General features: G+C 37.3%; 3 protein-coding genes across 16 annotated transcripts in view; 1 reads left to right on the top strand and 2 right to left on the bottom strand.

The window, feature by feature from the left end:
* Positions 1-7,836, bottom strand: part of nrcama (neuronal cell adhesion molecule a) — a 52,027-nt gene extending 44,191 nt beyond the window's left edge. For 13 of the 14 annotated variants that reach the window (XM_056244461.1, XM_056244466.1, XM_056244472.1 and 10 more), the window contains exon 1: positions 7,688-7,836. The gene's annotated coding sequence lies outside the window, so the exon portion shown is untranslated. The remainder of the gene's footprint in view (positions 1-7,687) is intronic. The other variant, XM_056244463.1, reaches the window with a different exon arrangement.
* Positions 7,837-10,063: 2,227 nt separating this feature from the next.
* On the bottom strand, positions 10,064-23,223 carry pnpla8 (patatin-like phospholipase domain containing 8). The gene is made up of 10 exons (XM_056244422.1): positions 23,099-23,223; positions 20,505-21,564; positions 19,790-19,939; positions 19,528-19,679; positions 18,406-18,500; positions 18,141-18,312; positions 17,777-17,834; positions 17,498-17,692; positions 13,764-13,962; positions 10,064-11,351 (listed from the first exon to the last, which is right to left on the bottom strand). Exons 2-10 carry the CDS (start codon positions 21,381-21,383, stop codon positions 11,077-11,079), a joined length of 2,175 nt encoding a protein of 724 aa, XP_056100397.1. The 5' UTR covers positions 21,384-21,564; positions 23,099-23,223; the 3' UTR covers positions 10,064-11,076.
* On the top strand, positions 22,148-22,689 carry akap14 (A-kinase anchoring protein 14). The gene has a single exon (XM_056244423.1). The coding sequence runs from the start codon at positions 22,173-22,175 to the stop codon at positions 22,653-22,655; it is 483 nt and encodes a 160-aa protein (XP_056100398.1). The 5' UTR covers positions 22,148-22,172; the 3' UTR covers positions 22,656-22,689.
* Positions 23,224-23,293: the final 70 nt, after the last annotated feature.

Genomic DNA, 23,293 nt, shown 5'->3' with positions numbered 1-23,293 from the left:
GCTGTTAACTTAAATGATAACCGATATTACATTACTGTATTAAATACTTGGAACATTTTAAAAAGATTGCACTAACAGTAGACTAAAACAATTATTAAATAGCTATTTGTTTGTTGGCTGACATTAACATGTTCATTAAGCCAAGCAGCATGGTGAAGATCCTTTGCTGTTGTGTTACAGTGTCCTGCACTTTGCCAAAAGCACAACATTTTGGAAGGATTCATAAAGATTTGTATGCTTCAAATGTTCCTCACAAACATATCTGAGCCCTAATACTGTCAGACCAAAAACATAAAAGCCAAAGAAATGTTACAGTCTGAAGTCAAATGAATTTTTTTGTCATACTGTACGTAGGAGGGCCCACATGCACGTGTTTTCGATATTTATACCTCATAAATCATATGTCAGGATTGACACTGTTATTCAATATAACTGTACTGCATTGATCGCCCGCACAGCGGTGAGTTCAGTCAATTCAAGCCTCTCTTTCTCCCAGCAAGTCTCCAGTCTTTCACCGCTCTATTCAAACGTTCATTCTGTTCTTCAGTCAGACTGAACACCCGCCAGACCCTGTCAATCTGGATTCAGTGGAAATAACAGGGAGCTCATAAAACACAATGTACACAAGGAACTGCCATTATTTATAGACTATAAACTGCAATTAATTTGGGGACATAAAATAAAAAGCAATTCAGTATTGTTTCAATATAGAAACTAAGCATAGAAGCAGCGTGTCTGTTTCTCAGTATTTAACTATGTACACTCACAGTCCCATCAGTCAGGCTCAATTAAATCTTAATTAATTAAAAATAAATTAGTTAAAGAGGAAAAGAGAAACAGAGAGAGGGAAAAAGGCTGAGTTGAAGGTATATGTATCAGTTTCAGTGTGAATGTGAATGAGGACAGACATGAAAATAAAGTCTGCTAAGAGTGATTTAAGTAAAGTTGTACAAGTTATAAACAAAGATCTTAATTTTTAGTCAAATCTACATTATGGTAGACATGATCAGAAATAATTAAGAATCTATTCATCTCGAATTCTGAATCCTCTAAAAACAAGGCAGTATCAGACACATGATGCAAGTAAGTTAAACTAGAATGTTCTTTCTTAGTCATTGTTGGTGGTTTGGTTTTCTCCAATAAAAGTGGGGCAAAACTGGGAGACACAAAATAATATATTTTTAAAGGTATGTTTTTACAAAATACAAATCCTACTTTCACCCGTTCAGATCATAAACCTTGCACCACTGAAAACACCAAAGACGGCTTATATGTTAAATTTAATCTATCCATATTTCCAAAACTCCAAATATCAATGCACTTACATAACTGGCAGAAAATAATCTCCTTCATTTGATATAACTCATGTGAATGACTTTTCTCAGTTGACAAGGGACTCAGATATGAAGCTCTAAACATCATTAAAGTCTGCAGAAGTCTGTCTGGAGTGAGTCTTGGGTGCACAGGGGAGTTTGAGGTCTTCAAAGCAGGAAGTTGGATTATTTTAGGCCTCCATTGTGATTCACAGACATGCTATAGACAGAAACCAGCTGCCAAGGCTTTTTGGAAAACTTTTAAAGGCAAAAACATGCTTGTGACTCACATTAGATCAACATTAAACCCCCATCAAAGCATACAGGAGTGTTTGGAGTGTGTTTTGGTACAAGGGAGAATACAGGGTTCAAGAAGGAGGCCAGGAGGACAAGAACAGAAACCTGTCCCACAGGAGCGAAATTTCACAGGGCTTGTGGGCGCCATGACCTCCGAGTTATTTACACCAAGTCATAAAATCAACACAGATCTCTCCAAAGCAGCAAGCAAACCGCAGACCACAGCTCTCAAATACCCATAAATCAGCAGGGTTAAAGCACAATGATTCCATGCCAATTTAAATATTTCACATTTCTCCGTGGTTAGGTTGGTCGGACGTTAGACGTTTTGCAACTAAACGCACGTTCTTGAGATGACACTGATCTGTTGATGCTAAAACACAAAGAACCAGTGTCTGAAAAGGTTTGCTACTTCTTACTGAAGTTGATATGACAACTACAACTTCTAAATATTTACATTATATAGTTACAATTTATATCAATGGTTAATTTAATGTATTTTAAAATGTAATTTATTACAGTTGTGGCTTTCAGCAGCCATTAATTCAGTTTTCAGTGTCACATGATCTTTCAGAAATAGTTCTCATATGAAATTATTTTTTTCTTAAGTTAAACTGTTTAAAATAAATACATAAATATTTATAAATATATAAATACATTTGGCCTACTGAGGTTCATAATACAACAAATGGTTGAAGGAAAAATATATTTCAATATATATATTTTTTATAGTTACATTTACAGATTTACACACACATTTACACACACAAATCATACTATTACCATGTGCTGATCAACATAATATTGTATTGCTAGGTCTATTCAGATTCCTACTCCTAATGATTACTACTGTAAAACCAAAGAATTACATCTTGAACTGTTGTGAAAAACTTACTGAGGCATAATTTAATTACCGACAGGCACAGACACTGAGACCCGTGGGAAAATAAGAGGAGTTCACTTCATCATAAATGGACCTGAAAACCATCTCAGGATAAAATGATCCACAATTCATTAGTTTTTTCCAATAACTCTATTATGTAAAGAGACACCCTTGGTGCAAGAGAGGACAGGGCGCTAATCAACCTAATCCTGAAAAATGACCAGCTTCTGCTTTCAGTCACTGCAGATGACATTATCAGCACTTCAGTATAGCCAGGCACAGAGAATAATGCCTCATCCAATCACTGGACTGAGAAAGCACTGCATTATGGGCAGAGAGCACATCAGTCCTCATGATGTAAGTGGGACAATTGTTACTCAACTTGCTAGGGACATTGTTGTCCAATTCATCTGTTCGCAATTTTTTAGCAATTCATAAATTCCTAGCATTTATAAGCAGATATGCCTTTTTTACCCCATAATGCACTTAGGCTGAACTCACTGTGTCCTTCATATCAGCTTCCATAATGGTTACACATAAAAGATAACATTCCTTTCCTATAAACAGTCCTAGATTTGAACTCTATAGCAAACCTCAAACGGAGCACATTTCCTCCTCTGCAAGAGCTTGTATTTGTGGTTAGTGTAAAAGTCAGTGGATTGAAAGAGGACAAATGAATTAAGGGTACGTTTACACGACAACAATGTACTAAAAACAGACAAGTATTCTTTTGCATTTTTTATGTAAAGATGACACCATTGTCAAAACGATCCCTGTTCCCACGGATCTGCGAAAACGGCTAAAACCTTTGTATTCTTCAGCCAGGCCAGTAGTTGGCGGTGTCACTTTGTAAAGAAACACTAAAGACTGAACACACAATATGCATGACGTCACCGTTTTCACAAATTCACGTTTTTGTAGGTTACACGCAGAAGATAACGGTATTGTTTTCAAAAACTTCCAATTTGACATCCGTTTTCAAAAGTTAGCATTTTCAGTTTTTAGTTGAAAACAGTGTTGTGTAAATGGCCCCTCAAATTAAGTTCATGAGATGACATGACATGACAGTTGAAACTGAGGAAAAGATGTAAAAATGTAACATCTTCATCTGATTATAAAAATAAAAAAATACACTTTATTTTAAGGTGTCCTTGTTACAGTGTAATTATACAATTAAGTACTGAGTAATAATAATGAACTATGATTAGGATTAGGTTTGGTTTAGGGTTAGTTGCATGTAATTATGCATAATTTATAGTAATTAAACTACATGTAACATGTGTAACAAGGACAATGTAAAATAAAGTGTTACCAAAAATAGTATAGTCTCACATTACATAAATATAGGTCAAATTTAAACATTTATCCAATGCATTTTTGCACTACATTTTTCTCAGCTCATACGTCATAAGAGATGTATCCAGACAGATGGAGCTGAAAAAGCTTATATTTTAATCAGCACAACATAGAAGTACTCCAATATAGGAGGCAAACGCATGCCACATATTACTTGTAGTTTTCACCATCCAAATTAAAATGCTTTTGCTTTATAATGCAATTCAATCAGAAGCATTCAGCTTCTGCATAGACTAAAATGGCACACATTTATCATACAGCACATGGAATAAATCACTTCTACTAAGAGAAAATAGTCAATAAGCAGTCTGTCATGTAATATTGCTGATCACAGCATTTATTTAGTTAGACCAACGATTCTGAGGGAGCAAAATCAGTCACAACCAATCAGAATCCAATAATTATTCCTTATAGAGAACATATTTAGGAAATAGTATTCATGCTCTGATAGGGTCCCATCAATAAGCTGTGTATTTACTAATTTTCTGCTTAATTTTTCAATCAAATACACTGCTAACAGTATTTTTCGAAGTAGTAAATAAAACAAACAATATAATTCATTTTACAAGAAAATACTATTTCAGTCTTTGCTTAAAAATGTCATGTATAATTCAACGTTTTAAGCCTACTTGTCATTTCTTTGTAATTATTTGCGAATTTCTGAAAATTGATTATTCAACACCTGTAAATCCTATACTAGAAGGTAAAAGATTTTTGCGCAACAGATTCAAGTTGTTCTCACAAATTTGCCGCTTGGTCCAACAGAAAGCTTGACCTCTTTGAGCTGTGCTTCATACATTGCTACACTATTAAACTGCAAAATTTCACCAAAATTTCGCTAATGTAAGCATCTTATAAACACAAATCACCAGCTGGATGAAAGAGAGAGGCACAATCACATGATGCCGAACATGTTGTCCATCTTCGGACATGTTTGACCTTAATCTCCACTAATCGTTTATCAACCACAAGGAAGCAATAGTTCAAAGTCAGTTTATGTTTTTTTTAAAGATAACAAATAAAGACAGGCATGTGAACAGAGATGTTACATGTGGCCATACTAAATAAATCTGTAATCCCAATGCTATATCATGCAAGACTGATCTGAAAGGAAATAGAGGCAAATGATACCTATAGCAAAACACCTGTTATATTTCCGCTGACAATCCCATGTCACAAAGACGATTGTTCACTAATCTACCACACTTAGTACGCAAGATAGAATTACACAAGTTCATTGCGTTTAAATCAGGCTCAGAATCTACAATGCATTAAAATCAGGACACAAGGTACATGTGGCATATTTGCAGAGCAATTATGAGCATGCAAATGTCTAGCCTGCCATGCCAGTGGCAGCTGGTGCAATGTGTCAATGTAAATATCCAGCATCTGAACTTACTGAGTCACAAACAAACACTCCAAAACCACAGCAAAAGCTATTCATTTCCCTCCCCTGTAATCCTCTCTTTGCATTATTGTCCAGTCATTCCATTCCAGATGGTGAGGCAAAGATGAGAGTGCATGAGAAGGCAAAGGTCCATGATGAAGCACAGCTGGCTTGGTGGCACGTACTTGGTGCCTGTTGTGCTTCATTAGCACTATTTATTCCCATCCAAAAAAACGTTTGATGTGGTTCCACCTGGACTCTGTGCAGAATACAATTTCATGGACTGAGCATAATTTAGATGCATCGACCGGACAAAGAAAAGGGCATTAGAATATGAAAGTTCATTTTTTTATAAAACTATCTGTAAAAATCCACCAAATTCAGATTTCCTATCTACTTCCAGAGCATTTCATGGAGCAATGACAAAGAGTGTAAATAATAATGAATTGCACCAAAACAATCAAGTCATGCCAAATTGACAATTTCAGAGCTAGTAAAGAATCATAAATTAAATTCAATTTAAAAATAATAAAAAATAATAATAAACAAAAAGAACCTGTCCTGCTCCACAAATGGCTTTCTGCTCCTGTCTTCAGCTCTGATATCTCTCTCAACTGCATTACCCGGGCATTCGCTCTCAGACAGACTCATTTCTGTCATTACAGTCCTATACAAATGCTAATTAAAAATCACTAAGAGACTCGTGGCTCGGGAGCACACAAAGTAACAGCTGTTATGCACACGTACATACTAATATCCCATTGCCAGGGACATGAAAGCAAATGTCCCATATTTTCTCATTCATTAATCATCATTCAGTTGTATCGATGTTAGACTGCCTGCAGATCACCTATGAAGCCATCAGATTATGTACCCAAACTGCAGAGTGAACGTCAAAAAGAAATAGCACCACAGTGACTTTAGCACACACAATGAAGAGGTTTTCGAAGTGTGAACGTCAAATATAGTCAATGTCCTGAAGAGTTATTTAAAAATAACTCTAAATCTTATCACCAATCCTAATTAAATCACGTTTGACATACAACAGCCTGTAACCTCATAAACACAACACACTACATTCTGGCAGGTTTAGCATAATGCTGCATTAATTTACACCTGAGGCCCAATAAAAACACCGACCAATGCAGTTGCCCTGTGTTTCCTCACTTGACAGAAAAGAACAAGTGTAGCCTTTTGCACTGTCCATTTGTGGGTTTTCAGTCTTTCAGTCTTTCTTCATGCTTAAATATATTTAAATACATTAAATATTCAGTATTTTTACAGCATGATGGGATGCCAAGAAAATATTTTCATTTCATCTTCTCAAAATGCTCAACCATTCGATTCAACCCTGATACCAAAGGTTTTGTAAGATCAGACAATAATATTTATTTAATTTATGGGAAACAGCTACCAACATTTGGTCCCAAACTAGGTGGATAATAGTTTAATTTTAGCTAAATGTTACAGCCATAGTTTATTTATTAATATTTTTTAAAAATATGTTCCTATTAAATTTAGATTTATTTAACTTTAGCTTAATTTATTTAATATAAAATGCACAACATTTTTATTTAGAGGTCCCAGATTTTGGTAACAGGTTTGCAAAAGTTACAAAACCCATATAAATGGAATAGAAATAAACAGCTTAAATAATATTTCGTTTGAAAACATTGAGGCTGACAATCAACATTTCCGTATTTCCGTAAGTATAGCCTTTTACAATTTGCTAAAATAAAAATAATTGTGTAAAATAAAAATAAAAACTATGTACATTTTTATAAGAGTTTAGGCCCCATTTGCTCCCTATTAATGGAAAGTGTCTATAAACGTTTAAAAAGCCTGGATTCTTTTATTTTTTTTAAGAAACAAAGACATGAAAGGAAGGTGCAATAACGAAAGAAAGAGCCTTGTTCCCGTTGTCTTTTGTGGGGTTTCCTATGGCTGTAAACGTTTTTTTTTTTTTTTTTTTTTTTTTTCATGCAATGACAGTCAGCATGACCATCTAGTTCTCAAATGAAAATGAATAAATACCCAATTCAAAGATTTACATTTCAGAAATGCGCCATTATGGACAAATATTGAGGGTGAAGCTTGAGAATGATGGGAACACCTGCTGGTTGCCGAGCAAGATTTCAATGAAACATATACTTTCATAATGGGCCGTTTCTCGTGTCAATACAACACGACACACAATGAAAGCTTCATTTTAAACACCGTTCGGATTAAACGGACAAGTTTCGTGTATTTCAAAGAAACGGGTCCTTTGCGAGCCCTGCCATATTGCCGTGAAAATCCGCATCATCATCGGTTGCCATGGTAGAAGCACGACTGGATGCTCCTCATCGACTCAAATACTGCACCTACTGCGCATTCTCCCAACGAAAAGCGTCTCGACAGAAACTCTGAGAAAATAACGCTGCATTCAAGACAATGAAACGTAAAACTCACCGACTGCAGCGATGAATCCTCGACCCGTCCGGTTTCATGGGATTGATGTAGGTTTGGTGTGTAGTGGGCGCGCGCCGCAGCTTCTCTTTCTCCTCGAGCGCTCCTGCTGCTGTCAAACGCGCAGCGCCGTCACGCGCACGCTCAGTGCAGGCGCAGCTGCAGCGACACGAGAGACTAATCAGCGGATCACACACAGATACACACACAAACACCACTACTAGACTCTGTAATACAGAGAGCACGCTCAGTATATTCTTAACGTAAAAAGAATGGTTCAAAAGTTTGTTTGTTTTTGAAAGAAACGCATAGCTACGTTTATTAATGACTGAGTGAATTGATCGAAATTTACAATAAAGGCTCCACAAACAAATTCATCCATTCACTCACTCACTCACACACACACAGTATGTTTTTTCATGTCATTAAAGGTACAGTCATGGAAAACAACCAATTCACAACCAATCTACACACACACACACACACACACACACACACACACACACACACACACACACCAAACATATGTTTGTGTGTTTTAACACTGTTTTTCCCCCCCATGTCATTAAAGTACAGTCATGGAAAACAACCTCAAATCTACAATTTTCAGTCTACACACAATTACATTACTTTGTCAAAGCCATATTTAAATTTGTGTTTTTGTGCAGATGGATAGAGTTGCTTTGTGATGTTTTTTCCCCTCAGTGCAGGACATCTGATTTATGATAGCTTAGTGGTTTGGCAATGCAAGTGAAAATGAGCATGTTAGTCGTCCCACTGAACAGCATCATGCCTGAAACCCATGCAGGCAGCCACGTCTTAAAACGTGAATAGATGTATCTACTTACTGTACACGAAACCGTTATTGTTCTCAAGAGTCCTGGCACATTTGTAATATCCGGGAACAAGGAATATTAAAGACTACAAAGACACAACAGATGACAAATGGTGACATAAGTGTAAAAAAAATATATGGAAGTAGTATGTTTACTGAACTAAAGAATAACCAAAATAGACTAGCATGTAGTGGGATTGAAAATAAAAGACACGGAAACTAAATTCTAACCAAAATTTTTAACAAGAAAGTATTTTTAAACAAGAACGTCTGTTCTGATAGGCTACCTAAAGAGCACTCTCAATACAATCGTAGCTCAAGTCTCTCTGAGGTAATGCAGACTGGCTTTGTTTATACGTCCCACTTCCTACATTGGTTTGCAGATGGCTTTGAAAACATATATCATCTAGAAATAATTGTACCAGAACCAACCGGTAGTTGCTTATACAGTCTGTTCTTTTTCCAGCAAGGGAATTTTTTGAGAGGCTGATCACTGCATAGCCAATGAGTGGAGCTTGACATCCAGCTCTCTCGCCCTAATCGGACAACACCCAAACCCTAAGCTTATCCCTAAACCTAATTGAGTTAAGCTCCACCTCTTAGATCAACAGAAAATAATAATATTGCACTCGAGTATATCATTGGAATAATTTTAGGGACATCTAGGTTACACTTGAGGTGCCAGAATGCTCTAGTCTGGTCTTCCATTGCCTGGCTGAGGGAATTCTGGGAGGAGTTGATGCAAGAGTTGAATCAGACATGGTCCTATCTGCTCTAAAGCTCCTCGATCGATGAAAGTAACAACCAGTGACATTCTCAGCTCTTGCATCTGTGAGTTTATGGATTACAACAAAAACTGCAGTGGTTGCGTAACAGTAAAAAAACCTGGACTGGAAACAATATAGATTAGAAACTGTTAAATAAAGAAGGCATTTCCAGTGCAGTCCGCTGTCTCACATGTACACGGCAGCTCCCAGTAGCACTGAAATGTGGATTTGAGAATATTTCCATCAAATATAGTCTCTCCTCACACTCACCTGTGGGATTTGACACATCATTGAACATTTCCATGGATAACATTCCTCACTTCAGGTTAGGCTACATAACTGAGGTCTTATGAGGAAATAACCAACCTCACTGACCTTTATTGTATAAAGGTGGCTCATTTTCAGAGGCTCATCAGTCTATAAATGTTCATATTTCTCACTGGGCTGTACAATTTTAAATATATAGAACATCTATGTGTTTGACTTCAGGCTTGACAGGCTGCTAAAATACCAGCTAATGTGCCAACAGTGTGGAACAACAGACAAACAGAAATCAATTTTGCAATTGGAAAAATCAATTAAATACTGCCAGATTAATTACAAATGGAATAAAATGCTTGTGGTTCAGATTTACATAGCTTCCACCTCAAGTATATGTTCGATTCCCAATGATCAGCACTCTTTATCAATATTAAGAGGAACAAAAAATAGTTATCTAAAATAATAAGATAACATAGGCTATCTTATCTGAGAAGGAAAAACTGAAACTGAAATAAATTGAGGTTTAAAAACCTTTATTTCTCTTCATAACCACGACGGAGTAATAGTTTAAAGGTGTTATTAGGAAAAATTGTATTTCTGAATCAAGCTGTTAAAATTGAATCTACAACACTGTCATAATTTTACTCAACACATTCAAGGATTAATGATATTTTCAATATTATACACTCAATCTGAACAGAACCAATAAATTATGTAAAATATTTTCCTGTCAAGTGCACACTGAAGCAAATAGAAATGTATTGTGAAAAGCAGCCGAGGCATTCAAACATAGTACACTAAATCACTGATCACTTCAATAGTGTTTCCACAATAACCAATGGAAGATTAAGAGCCATCTTCAGCAATAATACAACTGCATTGAGTGCTTTCAAAACATTCTGTGCAAACTTTTTAAAACATCAGACTGACAGTGCTGTTGGTTCCTTTTGCGGTCTGACATAAAGGTTGATAATTATGAACATTTCATTTTGAATAAAAAAATGAAAAGGTTTAGCTGAAAATGATTTGCACACACTTGGGTCCGTGCATCAGCAGCTCGCCTCATGCTAACTACAGTACTGTTAGTTCAGTCAACTCTACCTGCATTATTGTGCAGAATAAACAACTAAGGATTTTCTTGAGGAGACACTTAACAGTTTTATCCTATTGTAAATTAATTGAGATCAAAATGGCATTAGTACATCCCAACAAACAACAAGCAGCACATGCAAGTAATAGCTAGTCAGTGTTGCCGCTAACATTTCATGCCTGCAAGGCTCTTTGTTTCAAACAAGACCCACAACAGAGACAATAACTATCCTTACAGTAACTACAAAGACGTCAAATCAGACCTATAATGAACCTATGCATTCTTCTTATGTGCTCGATATGAGACAACATACCTGATTCCCTATTTTAATTTATATGGCAATGTAACACTTAATTCCATTGCAATGTACAATTGTCATTGTTATACATTAGAGAGACAACGGAAAAGGTCAGTGGTTGTGCAAGTTTGGTTTAGAGTTTCAGAGTTTGGAGCGAAAGGGAAATCCATCGTACATGTCAGCTTTGAGTTGTGCCCATTCTGCTAGCTTTTGAACGACGCCCTTTTCTTGAGTGAGAACACTAGCCACTTTCCTTAACTTATTCTCGTTACGCTCCAGGTAGATGCGACCCTCAGCCAGCATGAAGTCCAGCCTGTCCTCCCTGTTCTCATCCAACGGGACATCCTCACTCATGTAAGGGTTCAAGCGAAAGTAGGTGTTCGGGGGAAGGAGGGCGTCCAGCATCGTGTGGACCTCTACAATACAAAAAGAAGAGATCAATAGTAGTTTATGTAGTGAGTGACAAACAACTGTAACAATTGCAATGTTTCATCATTTAAAGAGAACATATTATGCTTTTTGACATTTTCAACTTTCTTTAGTGTGTAATGTTGCTGTTTGAGCATGAAAAGGTCTGCAAAGATACAATGATAAAGTCCACTTCAAAGGGAGTTATTCTCCATTTCAGTGCGCACTGTTTCCAAACTCCCTGAAGCGCCTTGATTGTAGTCAAATGCCAGCCTTTTAAATGACTATAGATCGGTAGCACTCACTTCCATTCCTGCTAAGTGTCTTGAGAGGCTGGTCATCACTCACATTAAAAGTGCAATACCATCATCACTTGATCCACACCAATTTGCATACAGGCGGAATCGGTCGACTGAGGACGCCATCGCCATCGTGCTTCACATGTTACTGGAACATCTTGAGCACAAGAACACCTACGCAAGACTCCTCTTCGTCGACTTTAGCTCTGCCTTTAATACAATCCGGCCGTTTAAACTCCGAGCCAAACTGCACCACCTTGGCTTCAACAACTCGCTGTGCAATTGGATTGTGGATTTTCTGACAGATCGAACACAGAGGGTTAGAGTAGGCAAGCACTTGTCCTCCACCCTATCAATCAACACCGGGGCCCCCCAAGGGTGTGTGCTTAGCCCTTTGCTCTACACTCTTTTTACACATGACTGCTCTGCTTCTCTCTGCTCCAACCTCATTGTTAAATTTGCAGATGATACAACAGTGCTGGGATTTATTAACAACAACAATGAGGCAGATTATCGGACTGAAGTGCAACATCTAGCGTCATGGTGTGTCAAGAATAATCTGTCCTTGAACATTAAAAAAACTAAGGAGATTATCGTGGATTTTCGCAAATGCAGACCCAATCACTCCCCTCTCTACATAGGCAATGAAGTGGTGGAGAGGGTGCCATTTTTCAAATTCCTGGGAGTAACGGTGACTGAGGACCTGTCCTGGGGAACCAACATCATCTCTGTGATAGGGAAGGCTCAGCAACGCCTCTACTATCTGAGGCAACTGAGGAATGCCAGGATTCCTAAACAGCTGATGGTAAACTTTTACAACTGTGCCATCAGCAGTGTTTTGACATATGGATTCTTAGTGTGGTATTCCAGCTGCACTAAGGCCCATCAGCAGGCACTCCAACGAGTGGTAAATACAGCTGGAAAAATCATTGGGACCACTCTCCCGAATATCAGTAACATCTATGATAGCCGTTGTTTGAAGAGAGTAAAGAGCATCTTGCGGGACCGGCATCACCCGGCCCATCATCTGTTCCATCTGCTGCCATCAGGAAGAAGGTACAGGTCTATTGGTGCCAGTAAAACCAGACTGGCTAACAGCCTGTACCCTTACGCAGTAAGGCTGCTTAATGATGCCCTTCCCTCTCTCTCCCTACCCTCCCCACTTCCTTCCAATGGACAGTAAACTATATCTCAGCGTAAAATAACTATGAACTGGACTTTGCATTGCTGCATTAACCATATCCATCCTGCTTAATTGATATTTTCCTCACTGCCCCCATCCCTCTCCCCCTCTCCTCCTCTCATGGACAGTAAATCATACCTCTCTGTGAAATATCTGTGAACTGAACTTTGCATTGCTGCATTACCTCATCCATATCCACCTCTGATCATACTCTCTGTTTTTGGTTGTCTCTTGTTTTGTAAACCTTTTGCTGCTATTATATGCTTTGATGGGTCATGTTTACACGGGGGGATATTTATCTATTTATTATTATTTATTTATTAGTGCACTTTAAGATACCATGTACGGTTGTTATATGCTCCGAACACAATTTCGTTGCTGTCCCTTGGGATAACAATGACAATAAACTGAAATTGAATTGAATTGAATATAGTTTTCTTCCGGGAACATACTCATCACAATATCCCTCATTTAAATAAGTCATAAGGCCTGGTTGAGGTGCGTTAGTAATGTGTTAATGTTAATGAGCGTTAGTAACTCACAGTTATGGTAAGGGACGTAACATTTATGAAACACACTCAAAATGGTTGACCGATCACAACACACTGGTCCAGCCGACCAATCAGACCACATTGTGCTTTTCGGAAAGAAGAGGCTTCATAGAGAAAGGAGCTGAACAGAGCGTTACAGACAGACTGGGAAAAGAGGTGCTGCAATAATGTCAAATAATAACAAAATAAAGACTTTGTAAAAGGGCATAATACAGTCTCTTCAATAAAGTCATATTACAGTTTTCATTACACTGTTGTATAGTTGTATAAACTGTTAAAATCAGACTGAGAGCTGCTAATTTTTTAACTTTGGGATCCTTCAGAGGGATTTACAGAGCCCTAGCACTGACAACAGACAAAATGTATCCCGGATCATGTGACCCTCACCTTCAGTGTCCGTGGCGCTGCTGATGACGTTGGTGAGTTTGGTCTTTAGGCTGGTGTAAGTGCTTGAGCTGGTCTTGGCGAGGGTTTCGTATCGGCCTGTTCCCAGAGACACCACACACTGCACAGGGGTGTTGGGCCACAAACACTTGCTCTCATGGATGGCCAGAGCAGTAGGGTTGTTGATCAAGAGACCACCGTCCTGGATAAAATCAAAAACATTAACCACATTTTATTCTATCACAATCAACTAACCATATTTGAAGCGAGAACTAAAATCTCAACTAAAATTGGAGAAACTAAATATACTATTTAACAGAAATTTTGAGGTTCTGCCAAAATAACTGCATCTATTCTTGTCCAAAAGCAAGGCTTCTTTGTGGAAATCTGGGTTATTCTTTGAAACACTAGAGGTACAACATAAAAGAGGTGAATTTGCATTTCCAGCTGATATGATTATGGGAATCATCACTGTTGAGTATAATGGATGAAGGGTCTCTCCTCTGAAGGAGACGTAGGTAGATGTGTTCATTTTACCTGAGGCATTTGAAATCCATTTACTTGGCATCATCCTTCTCTGTTTCAATGTCTCCTTTAAGGAGCACATCAGAGAAAACAAGATGAACGTCCTTTATTTCTCTAGTATGCCCTACATTTTAGTGACACGGATACTGATGCATATCAGTGAACTACACTCTGCTTTCCGAGTCCAAAGCTAACAAAGGATACATCAACAAATCAATCAATCAAAAGCTAATAAATGGGATATTTCACCCCAAAATGAAAAATGTCATTATTTACTTACCCTCATGTCTTTTAAAGCCTGTAGCCTTATGTGGAACACAAAAGAAGATGCTTGGCAAAATGTCTAAGCTGCTCTTTTCCATACATTGAAAGTGAATGGTGACCATGACTGTCAAGCTTAAGTTTCACTCTATTACTCTCAGAAAACTATCATATTGTTGTAGAAGACTTGGAATATAATGCATGGGTCATATGGACTACTTTTATGGTGCTTTTTGCAGATTGACAGCTGATGGTCACCATCCAGTTTGTTACAGGGTTATTATAGTTAACTAAACTATAACCATAAACTTTTTTGTTACTTGAAATAAAATAAATGTTAAAATATATAAAAAATAAAACTTCTCATTTTGTGTTCCACACGAAAAATAAAATCCTATTTCCTCAATGAGGGTGAGTAAATGATGGCAGAATTGTCATTTTTGGGTGAACTTTTCTTTTAATGAATGAATTGATGAATCAATCAAATGAAAAAGAAAAACAAACAAACAGTTGAGGACTGGCTTCTTGTTTGATGGTTGAAAGCCCTTGAGAAGAGTATGCATAACAGAGAACAGGCCTGGCATGTTGAGAAGAAACTGAAGTGCTATTCAGAGCAAGAGAGAGAGAGAGAGAGAGAGAGAGAGAGAGAGAGAGAGAGAGAGAGAGAGAGAGAGAGAGAGAGAGAGAGAGAGAGAGGCTTTTCCACTGGTGGCATTCGGAGTCCGGGCATCGAGTGCTCTGTTGGCAACAGGTTTTAGAGCCAAGAGCCTCTACTACATTTGCATTTTAATTAGAACACATTCATCCCACACTGCAAAAACATACATCAAAACACATCACGGCGGTTTTGAATGAGAAATCATGGGAAGATTGACATAATGAATGTGCATTAAGTGGGTTTGGTTGGCCCTCAGGCCAAAAATTGGAGTCATCTACACAGACTATTAGATGAAGATCTAAAAATAGTTCATTCTCATCTTGTTCGCCAATAAATTAGGCCTTACCTGAGGGCAATGTCACTCAAAATTTCTCTTCTATTGTTCCCCAAAGAACATTTGACCACAAAATGAGGATTATTTCTGATGGACGCATGAAAGCAACATGTGGGTCAATGGAGTGTAAGAGTGTCCATGATAAAGAAAAGGAAGAATCTTTTTAAATAATGGACAAAGAAAACATTTTAGCATTTCTGGTTGGACTTTGATTTGGTGATTATTTTTTTTTATTTTTTTAAATATTAATAAGAAGTTAAGAATACTTTGTTCAAATAGTATTATCTTTATATAAAATATTAATGATAAAATAGATTATATGAATAAAATGACAAAAGACTATGCCAAATGACTTTAATTTAACTATTTTAATAATGCTTTTTTCTTCCATTTTTAACTTCCCCTAAAAATGATTCAAATGAATATCAATTCAGAAATGAACAGAAATGAATGAATGTATTTTTTTAATAAATAAATAGATTAAAAATATTAAGGTATAAATCAACAGAAAAAATACCTATTAATGCCCATCAACAATATCTTAATTCAGAAATTAACTGTATTTTTGAATAACTAAATAGATTTTTTTTTTTTATGTAAAAGAAAAATCATGTAATTTACTCATGTGACATATCAGGACTTTTTAATATTTAAATGAATTATAATTCAGAAATTGACAATTTTAAATGTAATTTGAATAAATGAATAGATTAAAACCACCATTTCTATATACTAACAGGCTCATCTTCCTATTGACCACAGATCTCATCAGACTCTGAATGAATCTGGGCATTCATTTAGCTCTGTGACCAATAGCTTTACTGGCCTATTCGGGAACACAGGGACATTGTGAAAAGCAGTATGTGAACTTGGTGGGTGTCAATAGGCAGACGGACAGAATGACGCCTTCCTGATGGCGCAACAGGCCACGATTCAACATTAATGTCTGCCGCTTGGCTGAGACACTTTTAGGCTGATGAAACCCAGGCTGTGAGGGTGCGTTCAGTGTGGCAGCCGTGGCACCGTGCCAGTTTGAGCTGGATGAAGACAAGCAGACAGGCAAAAAGACCTGACAGCTCCACCAGTGTAGTGCAGAAACATATTCAGTTCATGAACTATTAAAAATAATACACTTTCCTGAGCAAATCCTACTTGTGCATCCCTTCAGTATTACAGTGTGTATCTTGATGCATATTGTAAATACGCAGCCCCATTCACATCCACATCAAGAACAATAACTTTAAAGATAACTATAACGGTAACTATATTAGTATCCACACCAACGCACGATATCGTTATGTTTATGATAAGTGTGCTGCAGTTTTGTCGCCTGCTGCTTTAAAGGCTCAAGCTCTTTAAAGCAGGACTGATTCTGATTAGATGTCAATGTTTTTATCATTCACTTTTAGAAAGATTTTGTTCCAGCCGATGATTCCAACGGTATCGTTCCTCTGTATCGTTATCTTTTTAGTTGTGGTGTGGACTCTGCTATACTTTTCAGTTTTTAACGATTTTTAAAACTCTATCTTTATTGTTATAGTTATCGTCCTTTGTGTGATGATTCAGAGAGAAGTGGATCAGAGAACTGAGGAGTCTAAACAAACCCTCTGACAGGAATCTCTTCAAACAACAATCTGAGAGCCACTTTAAGGCAGCCGAACTGAAGTGCCCTAAGTGACGGCACTCAAGAACACTAATGAGTCTGAATGTGCGGCACTGATGAGACAGAACAGGAAATAGTCCGAGTCCATGTACTGTATGTGCAGAGTTTGCTTTCACTCCTTCTTCTTGACAACAACCTTAAAAGGGTTTGTAATGATTTTCAATAGTGCAAGATGTCTGACCGAGGATAACGTCAACAGTCAGAGAACATGAACATGAAGATAATATAAGGATAAGTTGATACCAAGAGCAGATAGAGTGTAGTAGATGATGCAGACCAGACTTTGTGTGGTTTACCTGGTGGAGGTCATTTCCTAGCACACATTCCTGGAAGTAGCCTGGAGCAGCGGAGGAAGCTCGAATGGCCTGCCACATTTTATGCTGACAGCCACCCAGGTAGTGTGAGCGAACCCCAGGCAGGAAGTTATAATTCCTGAAGACATGCGCCTTCAGCGGCAGGCCTCTGTTCACTATGGTGCTCACTGCCGACACCTAGTGGAAGCATTGAGTGATTTATCTAAACAGTGAAAAGATGAGAATTGCATTTCTGTTACAAATATATATTTTGAAACCCACCTTGGGGCATTTAGGGTTCTTGGAAGTCTCTATCATTATCCCATGCCCCATTCTCTCTCTGTGGTGAATAAAAGGCAAAAAAAATAATAATAATACATTAAACGTAAACAGCAAATGAGATTGGCATTGTATTGTAATGAATTTAAGGATTTTATTTATTGCTATTTATTTTTGCTTTTATTTCAATGTAAGACAATGTTCAATGTCTCGTCTTTACCTCTATTATTTTGTTATTTCTATTTCAGCTTCAAAATATTGTTGGATAAAAAAATAATAATAAAAAATAATAATAATAAAAATAAAATAAATAAAATAAAAAATAAAATAAAATAAACAAACAGGCTTGTTCACTTCGTTGTCTTACTTGAGGATCTCCTCCCAAATCTGGCTGTCATAGTACGCGTGACTCCAGCCCATTTTCATTGTGCCCACAATCAGGTTTTGTTTAAAGACATCAGATCCCAACTTCCGATAGAGTTCCTCACACTCATCCAGAGGGATCTGAAACACACCCAGCATAAAGGCCAGAATGGCCCCTAAGAAAAATCATAGAAGATTTAGAAGACATAGAAGAAGATTGTTCACTCCTATACCTTGTAGACATTTTGCAAGTAATTTTAATAATATACCTGTACTAACTCCACATATGTAGTCAAAGAGCTGATAGATGGGCTTCCCTGTCAAACTCTCCAGCCGGTACAAAGCCTGTAATGCAACCAAACCCCTACAAAACAATGACATAAAATTACAGGCCAGCACTCGTCGCTGTAAATACAATATAAAAATGTTCATAAATCTTATAACATGAAACTAAAGGATCGATTCACCGAAGCAAATTAAAAGTTGATGAGTAGTTGACGGATAAAATCATGCACAATACATTTTTGTTTTTTACACTTTAGGATAAACATTTATAGGGAAATGTATGCAAATGTGTCCAGTGTTCAGTTATAGTTCAAAGTTGTATCACTACTTAATAATCAATTTAAATATTTCATAAGGTCTTTAATTGACAATTATATTGGTAACACTTTACATTAAGGTCTCATTTGTTAACATTAGTTATGTATGGGTCTCATTTGTTAACATTAGTTATGTATTAACTAATATGAACTAACAATGAGTAAATATATATTTTACAGCATTTATTAACCTTTATGTTACTTAAGAATGTTCATATTCCGGTTAGTTCACAGTGTTGACTAATGTTAAAATAAACAACTTATGATCTTAAAAATGTATTCATACATTTTTAGATTAACATTAGCTAAGATTAAACAAATGCTGTAGAATTAATAATTATAATAATAATTTGTTACATTTATATAACGCTTTTCTGGGTACTGCGCTTTACATGAATTGTTACGCAGTACATGTTAATTCATGAATGCAGAATTGTTAGTTCATGTAAACTAATGTATTTAACTAATGTTAACAATTACTGTAAAGTGTTACTATTATTAATTTATGTCTAGATCTATAATTATTTTTTATTTTTTTTACTTATTTTAGTTTTATTTATATTGTTTGTTTTATTTTTTTATTCTAGGTAAAATTGTGACAAATTTAAAACATGAAAATTAGCCTGGGATGACAGACAACATCTAAAGGGATTGTGTCAGTTCTATTTTTGGATGACCTGCTTTTAGGTACATTTGGGCTGACCTACTTTTATCTTAAAAGTCCTTTCACAATCTGTTAACTTTAAGTTAATCATTTCCCCTCCCCCCCAACTATCATCTGTCTGTCACCTGGTGCCTCCTCCGTCAATGGAGAGAACACGTATCCCTCTGCCTTTCACCGGGTCATTGTAGCCCACCAGGGCCAGAGCCTGTCTCACTGCAGCCTGCAGCTTGACATCTCGTGCCTGCCTCAAACGCAACAGACAAGGGATGATCTTCTCCTGAACACAGCGAGAGAAAGGAAGAAATGAAAAACAGAACGTTATTGATTGAGATTACAATGTCGAAAAATTAAGTAGTCCTCCTCACAGACGTGTTTGGACACACTTACAGAGACTGCCACTCCTCTGGTCTCAGGAAACTCCAGCAGGTGGAAGCTCAGTTCCTCCACCCTGCTGATGGTGATCTTCACATCAGTGACTCGCTGAAGACTCTTGACCAGTCCTCTGGTTCGGTTATCCACACTAACACGTGCTATAATCTACATACAACACACAGAACCAGTCACTTTTGATCTTTAAACATTATAATCAATGGGAAATTGATATATTTTGCATAGGCAACGGGCTTCGTTCATGAAACATGAGCAGAAGGAATTTGCGTGTAAACCAAAAAATCCATTCTTACTAAAACAGCATCCAATGTGACATTTTATAAAAGAATGAATTGCATACAGATACATTCTGCTCCTGTTGCAGGAATGTGGCACACATTTTTTTTTTTTTTTTGCATTTTATTTTACCTTTTTGCAAATTATTATTACCATTTTATGAGGTATATATACACACACTAACTATTTTGATAATATATGCTAATATACAGTATACATATATACATATATATTAGCATATATTACCAAAATTGTTAGTGGTTCTAAAAACAAGCTTAATTTATCTTATTAATATATCTTATTTTAGATAGATAGATTCAACCCCAAAACTATTCTGCTGACCACACTGAAACAAATGTATCAGTTTTTAGAAACTTAAAAAAAAAAAGAACTCAGTTAAGTCTATTGTAATATATTTACAGGGATAGTATTCTACCTTCTCCCTCTGAGACATCAGTTTCTGTTCTTTCTCCTCTGCCTCTTTCTTCTCCTTGCTTTCTGCACTCTTTGCATCCTGAGACACGGTCACTTCGATTCCAGAGGGTTTGTCCTTCTCTGCCGTGCCACCCTTTGAGTCCGCTCTAAACTTTGGAACGAGAGGAGTGATGTAATTACCTACAAAAGCCTGGACGCTTGGCCTAGGGTAGGACAGGTAATGACTGATGCCTTTCCTTGGCGATATGGGGATGGCTGAAACGCCCTCGTCCTGAGCTGGAGCAGAAGGGGCTTGTGGACTTGGGATGGAGCCATCCTTGTCAATGGCAGATGGACAAGAGGGCTTTTCGGGTGTGGATCTATGGGACACAGGTGCTCCCATAAGGATATGATCCTTGCTAACTTTGGGAAGAGCGCTAGGTTGGATCTGAGATGTCGAAGGTGTTGTGTCTCCTCTATCCAGTTGTGATCGTTTGTGATCTCGTGTGTCGCTTCCAAAGTAGGCATTGACATGTTCAGCCAGGTGACTGTACGTTTCATCCATGTTGGTTGTGAACGCAGCGGGCTGGAAGCGTTGCAGCGTTTGCTTTGCAACCCCGCTGGATGCGTTTCCTGTGCTGTTTGACAGATTACTAATAGATTTTGGTGCTTCTTTAGGAGGTTCCATGTCTTTTTTTACTTCAATCTCTCTGGGCGGATCAGGTGCCGCCACAGTCATGACAGCTCCAGCCTCTGGCTCGGCGCATTCCACTTTAACTTCTATAGCTTTGGCCTGGGTGGCACCGGGTTTGAGGCGTGTGATCCTGGAGAAGAGGTCGGTGTTCACCGTTCCGCTCACGGCCTTGGTAACGGTGTCCAGTGTGCTCCTGATGCGCGACATGCGGCGAGGTTACTAGAGGGAATTCTGGAATATTCCTTGAGAAAACACACTTGTGTGGATTTGGCATCAAAGCTACTGAGCCATGCAGAGCTCAATCAAAGCTTTAGCCATTTCACATCTGCTAGATAAGAGCTCCGTGCTTATTTATAAGAGTAGGAGCTTTCCACATTTTAAAGGCGACCTGTAAAGTGAAAGATTGTCATTTGTTATTCTTAAGTTAATAATGTCTAATATCATAAAAAAAAGTATGAAACCACACAGAACATCCTTGCAACTGAATAAAAATGTGCTAAAAAAACACAAACAATGGTTTGACTTGAAAACTAATTTTTGAAGTTTTAAAACTCTTTTAAAACTCATTTATTGTAACTACATGAAAAGAGTATCCAGTTCAATTTTTTTAAGTTACACTTTATTGTAAGGTGACGTAGTTACATTGTACTTACTCAAATTTATTAATTTATTTTTGGCTAGTAGATGTTCTGAATGGCTGGTAACATAAACATTTAGAAGCCAATTTGGCCAGTGAGTGAAAAAGTTAATTTCAAACCCTGCTTGTAAGTAATTATATACATAATTTACTGTTATTGCTATAGTAAGTGAATGTAGTAATGTGTAACTACGTCACCTTCAAATAAAGTGTTACCTTTTTTCCTACAGAAACCATACAGATTTGCAAAGCAAAAAAAAAAAAAAAAAAAAAAAAAAACGGTGAACTATGAAAATCATTTTAAAGCATTAGGCTACGTCGCACAGTTATGCAACACCCGTCCCCTGTCTGTCATCACCATGGAAACCGACGTCAACATGACAGAAACACTGACAGCTATCATGGAGATGGACAGCGAAAATATCGCACAATGTGAGCATAAAATCAAAAATATCGACTGGATCTCATGCAAAGACTTTACAATCGAGATCGGAGAGCAGCAGATCAGGCAATACATGGACACATGGGAGATACAGCAGCCCGGCTGGCTCTACAGCCTGAAGTTTCTGCAGGAAACAGAGCTGGAGTTTAAAAAGCAATACCAGTACGGAGCCAAATGGAGCATCCCGACCCGAAGTACCCCGATCCCCACAGCCACAGCAAGCGTGTATTTCATCATAGAAATCTCCAAAATTAAACCAGATACACTGCCTGTGGACGTTCACTTCCTCGTTGAAACCAACAGGTTCAAACATATTCCAGGACAAACGAGGTTCAGGGAAAAGTGGCTGATGGATGTCATTGAGAGCAATAGACTACTTATAGACACAGTTTACTTTTAAAACATCAAAAACTGTCATTATAACTCCGTAGTGCTGTTTACAAACTATATCTTTCAATTGAAATCAAATAAAATGATTTAACTGTTGTTTTATAAGCTGTAATACTGTATGCAACGTTACAGGTGTTTTGCATTATAGAAATTAGAAACCTCTCTAAAGTGCCTGATTTCAACCTTAATGATGTTTTTGCCAGTTTAGTCCTAATTATCTAAGCGCAAAATGTAATTTACTTTTATCATAGTAGTACATCGTTATCCTTATATGCATTTAATATGTTTATAGAGATAACAATTTATTGTTTACATATGTTTAAGTTACTATTTTTTAAGAGGTTGTTCATTGGACCATTGGTGTTGTTATGATCACCTAATACTGTAAAATAAATAACTCTGCTCTATTAAGAGGGAATTTGACATATTAAGCATACAAATAAAATTACATACCCGGCGAGTGCCTATTATTCGCTGTCATTTCGTTCAGAAATATTTTGAAAACAGAGAGATGTATGAATCCCAAATAGAAAATTCGACAGGAAACGTTTAGAAACAGAACACATGACGTGATGCGCACACAGCCAATCAGAGGGCCGCGAATCTCCTCTTCTTCTCAGGTGACAGGATCAACGCAAACAAAAGGGA

Source organism: Rhinichthys klamathensis, unplaced genomic scaffold, assembly GCF_029890125.1.
Source record: "Rhinichthys klamathensis goyatoka isolate OS25496 unplaced genomic scaffold, OSU_Roscu_1.1 h1tg000976l_1, whole genome shotgun sequence".
In the NCBI taxonomy this organism is placed as follows: Eukaryota; Metazoa; Chordata; class Actinopteri; order Cypriniformes; family Leuciscidae; genus Rhinichthys; species Rhinichthys klamathensis.
Note: the sequence above shows the minus strand (reverse complement) of the source record. Positions and strands in the feature narration are given on the sequence as shown.

Bases quoted from the DNA above. Each gene is read 5' to 3' on its own strand.
- akap14 (XM_056244423.1), top strand. From the start codon at position 22,173: ATGGAAACCGACGTCAACATGACAGAAACACTGACAGCTATCATGGAG.
- pnpla8 (XM_056244422.1), bottom strand. From the start codon at position 21,383: ATGTCGCGCATCAGGAGCACACTGGACACCGTTACCAAGGCCGTGAGC. The intron at 19,680-19,789 runs GTAAGTGTGTCC...CGCTGTGTTCAG, and splicing joins CCAGAGGAGTGGCAGTCTCT to GAGAAGATCATCCCTTGTCT. The intron at 13,963-17,497 runs GTAAACCACACA...GATTTTATCCAG, and splicing joins TAGGAAATGACCTCCACCAG to GACGGTGGTCTCTTGATCAA.